The following is a 6,982-nucleotide window of genomic DNA, read 5'->3' on the forward strand; positions in this document are numbered from 1 at the left end:
AGCGAACTAAGCATAGAGACACGAAGAGAAAGGTACCATCGTGATCTCTGGTATTTTCTTTATGCGATTAAGCTACTTAGAACCAGCTACATCACAGTATATTATTAATACGGCTCATCAAACATAACAATTCTTCATGATTTTCACCATTTTGATGCAAATTCATGCAATTTCATGCATTAATAACCACACAGTCTGTACACGTGACGTCATCAGTTTCCAATCCCGGTTACGTAGTCTATAATATCTATGATTTTAGTAACGACCGGCCCAGGCATCACAAAAGGTCTGGCTACGCCACTGGTTCTTTTCAGAACTAGTGCCTCGCCGTATTTTGGGACTCTCCACCCATTCTAGTTAATGTTTATTGCCGGACTTGGGCGTGGTTTATTGGACTCGCGTAGGCGGGTACTAAGCAGTTGGGTTGTCATTCTGTCATTCTGTCCACACACTTTAATTGATTTGTAAAAAAATTATCTTTTTGTTTGAGCAGTATAGAGCTCTATTTCTTCTTCTAGCAACAGATAAAGTTGCTTTCTTTCATCTAGTAATGCTCTTGTAGCATCCCGTGGCACCAAAAGCTGTGAACTGCTAAACCAGGGGACCTCTCTCCAGGTGAGAGCTCGTGTTTCACTCTACAGGGCCGAGATTTGCTTCAGAGGTAGAAAATCCCATCTAACGAAAAACAAAAAGAACGATTTTGTCCTAACTTCATTGTTTGTGAGTTACAGTTGCTCAAAGTTTGTGATTTAGCCTCTTTGAGAATTTTTCAGGCGGCACTGGGGAAAGCAGGAGCAACCAAACTCTCTCGGTCTCTTTTAAATATCTAGAAAAATTTTCTGTGCCAACTCTTTCTTGGAATAGAGCTTCAGATGCTAAAATAAATTTCAGCTTTTCTTCTTTCTCCTACCCATGTGCCATGATTTAGTTAGTTGTTGACCACACCCATAGCTTATTTTAATTATCATAACTATGCAGTCCATAATAATAATTTTTTTCAAATTGCTTAAAATATCACAGTACAAGTAATACATATCACTCAAGTGAATTCCAGCAGGCGAGTCCATTGCACCATAGTGCTTCATTAATCATGCAGTGAGTGTTTATTGATGTTCTGAATAACACTATAATGGAAAATTCATCATAATGTCTTCACTCAATAATCCAACTATGATAGCAATACTAAGGTTTTGGTATACTGGTAATTGGAAGTAAACCAATCACCATCTTCAGTGTTTAGTTGATATGCTTAAAGTACTCAATAAACTTTCAGTACATTTTATACAAACATTACTAGAGTTAAATAAACTAATAACCTGATACACCTATGCAATATAGAAACATTGTGATTTTTATATTAAGCTGATGCTGACATAATTCATTTTGTGTTAGGTTTAGTTTTTATAGAATACATTTCTTCATTCCATTCATTATAGATAGTTGCTTTACTGTAATACAAATCCTAAATGAATTATATAGTATTATGCTTGTCAAAAGTACTTCTAGCTTACCGTCCAGAAAATTTTTGGTATATCATACCAAGAGTAGATGATCATCTACTCTTGATCATACAAAGACACTAATGTCACAGAGATTATACTTTGAATCGTTAAAACATAGTTCTTAAACTGATGCGTTTTTGTGCTACATGTATGTATAACGCCCCAATTGAGCTCCTTTTCTAAAAAACAGAATATTAAACTGATATAAGTAGTAGCTACCAATGTTACTTATTAGCAATTCCTTTGAAGTAAAATTTTTGTCCTGGTTTAATTGTTTGTCCAAATATATTTGATGATACATTAGTTATGGTAATGAAATCATGATTGTTAGCTTAGGTATGTAAGAGAGAATTAATCAACAGTGTATTATTGAGCTTACAACAATCTGTCAATCCTCTATTACCAGTAGGTTCTTGTTGTTAATAGCATATATAATTGAAAGGTATATTATCCATTAGTATAGTAGTCAGTATCTTACCATTGTAGTAATTGTTATTAGATCCAGTCAATGTAGATACTACTAGTACAACTGATAGATGTAACAGTATATACTCTACTAGTCTACCCATTTTGCGTCTAAAAAGTTGATGACTCACATTCCAAAAAGAAAAACTCATTCTACTCACTGAGACCTAGCATCTCTTAAAAAGATCTGATATTTGTCATTGGTTCTGGTACTATATTAATTAAAGGATTACAACTTGCCTTGAGGCATTAAAGTACAGTACATTGTAAGTTAGGAATGAAGACTGAAGAGAGAGACTGGCCATGAGAAATGGTGAAGCATAGAAGAGCTACATGTACATGGATGGATTAAGGGGATATGAACTTGTTAATTATGGATCTCTGCTTATATACATGCATGTGCTGGTGGAATCCTCATTTCCTTATGATCAAACTATTCATACGGACACTTCTATGACAAGGCTTCCAAGTGGATCCCTATAGTTGTATTGGACAAATTGCATGAGCATGTACGTGTACATGTATAGTATAATTTTGTGTATTTGTGACATAGTATACCCCATTGCAGTATTAAGTGGACTATATGCCATGCAATATTTGTCTTTTGTATTTTCTTTACTTATTGTGTCTACTGACTATACTCTATGTCCAGTCTATAGTTTAATGTGCACACTACTATGATCTATTAAATTTACTGAATGCATTGGTATTCATGAAGTTTTAAAAGTATTGAGTTCTCATTTACAAATGTGTGTTTGTTCTCATTTTATTATTAATAGTAATGATTGCATGAAAAATGCATATTCACTAGTTATACAAGGAATTGTTTATTATTATTAATGTTTTAATAAGCAGCATTTGTTAAGAAAACACAATCAACTTAAATTCATTATGCACTTATGTGCTTCCACTATTTTTATTCAAGTTATTTGACAGTAAATTCTGTCATTAGACACATCATTTCCTCTCCTTTCTCAATGTATGCAGTAGCTTTGGCATAATATTTACCCTATGAAATAGTATAGTAATAACGATACACTGTATCTATTACTCACTGGCCAAAGGAGCTTTGTTAGTGTTTGTACTGAATCAGTATGATATGTTCCTGGTGGCATAGGACAATATACCTTGAATATATCGTCAATGTAGTCGCATAAATTGAATTTCTCATCCATGAAAGTAATATTAATATAATTCTTGTAAGGATATGTCAATGTGAAATGCAGTATACCCCATTGTATGGTTTTCTCTAGAAAAAGATTTATACCACTAGTAAGTATGTAACTTACTATTATGAAAAGTGACATGTATCTGAAACTCTTTTCCACGAATCAGTGTATATGAAGTTAATGATACATTAAAGAATTGGGCAAATTTCTTAGTAACAGCTTAAAATTAATAAAATAAATCAATAGTGTATTACTGAACTTACAACAATCTGTGACTCCTTTATTACCAGTAGGTTCTTGTTGTTGGTAGTATATATAAATTAAACAGGTATATTATCCATTAGTATAGTAGTCAGTATCTTACCATTGTAGTAATTGTTAGTAGATCCAGTCAATGTAGATACTACTAGTACAACTGAAAGGATCATCAATAGGACAGTCATCATTTTTTCTTGTTGCTAGCGATGTACGTGTTACAGTGATAACACTTATATGTCCCGTTATGTTATATCATTATTGAATGTTATCAATTGTGTTTGTTTTATGCATTGTCACATGCTTTGAATATGCTGCTGACTTTTAGTTTAATAACATACAGTAAATACTTAATGACTTAACTCAAAGCAATGTCAATAGTAGTCCTTTGGTTGGGGATGTATTATTTGAATAACTATGATGCTAAAGCTATACAAGCATCCATATCATGCTGGTATATATCATATGGCATTTTTGTTGGTAGTGATTGAATGATCTTGGTTAGCATTAGCATTCCTTTTGATGTTAGGTGTTGGTTGTGAAAATATACAATGTACTTTATGTACTTTCGGTTTTAATAATGTAAAATAAACTTAGTACTCATTGCCTTCCATAAACTGTCATTTACAATGTCCTTGAGCTTCATCTGTTTATTATAGGTATCTAGTTGCTTTATTAATCATGCAGTGAGTGTTTATTGATGTTCTGAATAACACTATAATGGAAAATTCATCATAATGTCTTCACTCAATAATCCAACTATGATAGCAATACTAAGGTTTTGGTATACTGGTAATTGGAAGTAAACCAATCACCATCTTCAGTGTTTAGTTGATATGCTTAAAGTACTCAATAAACTTTCAGTACATTTTATACAAACATTACTAGAGTTAAATAAACTAATAACCTGATACACCTATGCAATATAGAAACATTGTGATTTTTATATTAAACTGACGTTGATTATAGTTCATTTTATGATAAGTTTAGTTTCTCCACAATACATTTCTTCATTCCATTCATTATAGATGGTTGCTTTACCTTAATACAAACCCTAAATGAATTATACGGTATTATGCTTGTTAAAAATATCATCTAGCTTACCGTCCAGAAAATTTCTGGTATTTGATAAGTGTCATTCATGTAGTATGTTCCTGGTTGAATAGGACAATACAGTTTTAGGGCATCATCACAAAAATCACAAAAGTTAAGTTTCTCATCAACAATAGTAACATTCATATTACTGCACAATGGATATGTTACCATGAGGTGAAGGATTCCCCATTCAATTTTCTCCTCTTGAAAATTATAGTTATTTAAACATTACTTAAGAATTTTGTACTCATAGCTTACTTATTTCAATTTTTGCCAAAATGTGGAAATCTTGTCCACGCATGATTGGCATCGGACTTATTTTCCGATTAGTGACTTCAAAAAATTTATTACTTGGAGCTTAATAATAAAAATACATAAATTGTTTGTTAGAACAAATATCAACTTACAGCAATCTCTAAAAACTTCATGATCATTCAACTCTGCCTTTCCAACATCGTCATAAGGATGAGCAGATTTAGTTAGAACTAATAAGCTTAAAACCTGATACACCCCAGACACTGCCATATCTTATTATTTTAGAGTGGAAGTGACTTGTGTTTATATCAATATTCTTATAATGACAGTGAACTTTAAGATAAACATCTTGGAGCAGTGCTAAATAATCTAGCAAACACAACTATATATATACATTAGTGGAATGGTTTCCTTTGTTTATATGCTAGTAGATCTATACATATTCCACATTATATTTGTCATTTTGATTCCAATGCACAGTCCTGTGCTATGTAGAGAGTTTGAGCTATTTTCAACAAATAGTTTTAAGTAATTTTGTAAAAAGCAAAGGTACAGAGTAAATAGTAACCCATAAAAATAGCTCCCCAATTTTGATTACATATTGATGTATTTATGCTGTCTAGAAAGTTTGAGCCAATTCCGACTTAAATTTTTCAAGCTATGGCCATTTTTTAAAATTGGCATATTTTTGAAAAATACCCAAGACTATAGCCTATGCTTTTTTCCAAAATATGGCTCCAAAATCACCCCCAATTTTTATTACATTTTCTAATGCATTTTGATGTCCTTATGCTATGTAAAAAGTTTGAGCCGATTCCCACTTAAATTTATTAAGTTATGGTCATTTTTTGAATTGGCCATTTTTTGAATTGGCCATTTTCTAAAAACTACCCAAGGCTAGATCTATAGCCCATGCTTTTTTCCAAAAAAACGGCTCTGAAATCACCCCCAATTTTTATTACATTTTCTGATACATATTGATGTTCTTATGCTTTGTAAAAAGTTTGAGCCGATTCCAACTTAAATTTTTCAGGTTATGTCCATTTTTTAAAATTGGCCAATTTCTGAAAAATATCCAAGGCTATATAGCCCATGCTTTATTCCAAAAAACAGCTTTGAAATCACCCCCAATTTTTATTACATCTTCTGTTACATTTCGATGTACTTATGCTGTGTAGAAAGTTTGAGCTGATTCCGAGTTCAATTTTTAAAGTTAATTATGACCATTTTTAAAAAATATCAAATTTCTAAAAAAAATACCCAAGGCTAATATAGCCCATGGTTTTTTCCAAAAAATGGCTCCAAAATCACCCCAACTTTTTATTACATTTTCTGATATATATTGATGTACTTATGCTGTGTAGAAAGTTTGAGCTGATTCTGACTTCAATTTTTCAAGTTATGACCATTTTTTTAAAACATCAAATTTCTAAAAATTTCCCAAGGCTATAGCCCCACGTGGTAAAGATGGCAGAAGAAAGCTGTTGTCCCTGTAAGAGTCAAAGCCACTGTTTGAGATGCCAGTGTACCAAAAATCGCAAGTTCTGTACTGGTTGTATTCCTGCTTCACTGGGAAACTGTTCTAATCTAGCGAAAGTTCCATCTCGTAGCTCACCTGTCCCCTCTGAGCCTACTGAGTGGTCGCGCGGCCATTGAAGGTCCGCGAGAAGAGCCTTCTGTCTGTGACTCTTCTGACGAAGAGTATATTCCAGGTACTCCTTCTTATACTGACTCTAGATGCATCTCTCCCACTGGGTTTTACGAATGTTCTGAGGATGCCGCTCTGGAGTCTTCGCGCGGTGGATCTCCCTCTCTGTTCTCTCACCGGGCCGCCGGCCTCCCCTGCGAGCTCCCCTGTGCCTGCTACTGCTGATTTACCATCTTTCCGTCCTTCTGCTAAGCCTCTATTCCGATGGAAGTCCCTGGATGGCAGTGAGTGTGTTCGTCTGATTTCTGAGTGTTATGATCGAGCAGTCCATTGGATTCCCAACATTTTAAAGATCCCACATGGCAAGCAAGGAAAGTTGGTGGTTCGAGAGCTCTCTAGACTGTTTCGTGCATTTGCTAATGACTCCTCTATGGAGAGTATTGCTTTGAAAGCAGCTTTTTGTTTCCTTTGCTGGTGTTACAGAAGCCTTCCCGTCGCTCAAAGGCAAAGGACCATGTAGAGGCCCTTGAGCGCAGGTTGGCACTCTGGCATGATGGCTGCTTTAAACTGTTGTTGAAGGAAGGCGAGACTAT

The 6,982-nt window shown here is 34.0% G+C and overlaps 2 protein-coding genes across 2 annotated transcripts; both read right to left on the reverse strand.

Annotated features, from left to right (window-relative positions):
• Positions 1 to 2,733: 2,733 nt before the first annotated feature.
• Positions 2,734 to 3,596, reverse strand: LOC109583446 (phosphatidylglycerol/phosphatidylinositol transfer protein-like). The gene is made up of 5 exons (XM_019998800.1): positions 3,501 to 3,596; positions 3,400 to 3,432; positions 3,257 to 3,355; positions 3,023 to 3,216; positions 2,734 to 2,976 (listed from the first exon to the last, which is right to left on the reverse strand). The coding sequence occupies exons 1-5, from the start codon at positions 3,580 to 3,582 to the stop codon at positions 2,893 to 2,895; spliced, it is 492 nt and encodes a 163-aa protein (XP_019854359.1). The 5' UTR covers positions 3,583 to 3,596; the 3' UTR covers positions 2,734 to 2,892.
• Positions 3,597 to 4,231: 635 nt separating this feature from the next.
• On the reverse strand, positions 4,232 to 5,354 carry LOC109583447 (putative phosphatidylglycerol/phosphatidylinositol transfer protein DDB_G0278295). The gene is made up of 4 exons (XM_019998801.1): positions 4,894 to 5,354; positions 4,745 to 4,843; positions 4,496 to 4,689; positions 4,232 to 4,445 (listed from the first exon to the last, which is right to left on the reverse strand). Exons 1-4 carry the CDS (start codon positions 5,009 to 5,011, stop codon positions 4,434 to 4,436), a joined length of 423 nt encoding a protein of 140 aa, XP_019854360.1. The 5' UTR covers positions 5,012 to 5,354; the 3' UTR covers positions 4,232 to 4,433.
• Between the last annotated feature and the right edge of the window lie 1,628 nt (positions 5,355 to 6,982).

The sequence above is a fragment of the Amphimedon queenslandica genome, unplaced genomic scaffold (assembly GCF_000090795.2).
Source record: "Amphimedon queenslandica unplaced genomic scaffold, v1.1 AMPQUscaffold_13305, whole genome shotgun sequence".
NCBI lineage: Eukaryota > Metazoa > Porifera > Demospongiae > Haplosclerida > Niphatidae > Amphimedon > Amphimedon queenslandica.

What these genes read in the sequence shown, in the direction of transcription:
- LOC109583447 (XM_019998801.1), bottom strand. Translation starts at nt 5,011, where the DNA reads ATGGCAGTGTCTGGGGTGTATCAGGTTTTAAGCTTATTAGTTCTAACT. An exon ending in TGAAGTTTTTAGAGATTGCT is followed by an intron (nt 4,844 to 4,893) that starts GTAAGTTGATAT and finishes TTTATTATTAAG; the next exon opens with CTCCAAGTAATAAATTTTTT. An exon ending in TTTGGCAAAAATTGAAATAA is followed by an intron (nt 4,690 to 4,744) that starts GTAAGCTATGAG and finishes ATAATTTTCAAG; the next exon opens with AGGAGAAAATTGAATGGGGA.
- LOC109583446 (XM_019998800.1), bottom strand. Translation starts at nt 3,582, where the DNA reads ATGATGACTGTCCTATTGATGATCCTTTCAGTTGTACTAGTAGTATCT. An exon ending in TACTAACAATTACTACAATG is followed by an intron (nt 3,433 to 3,500) that starts GTAAGATACTGA and finishes ACCAACAACAAG; the next exon opens with AACCTACTGGTAATAAAGGA. An exon ending in TAACAAAGCTCCTTTGGCCA is followed by an intron (nt 2,977 to 3,022) that starts GTGAGTAATAGA and finishes ACTATTTCATAG; the next exon opens with GGTAAATATTATGCCAAAGC.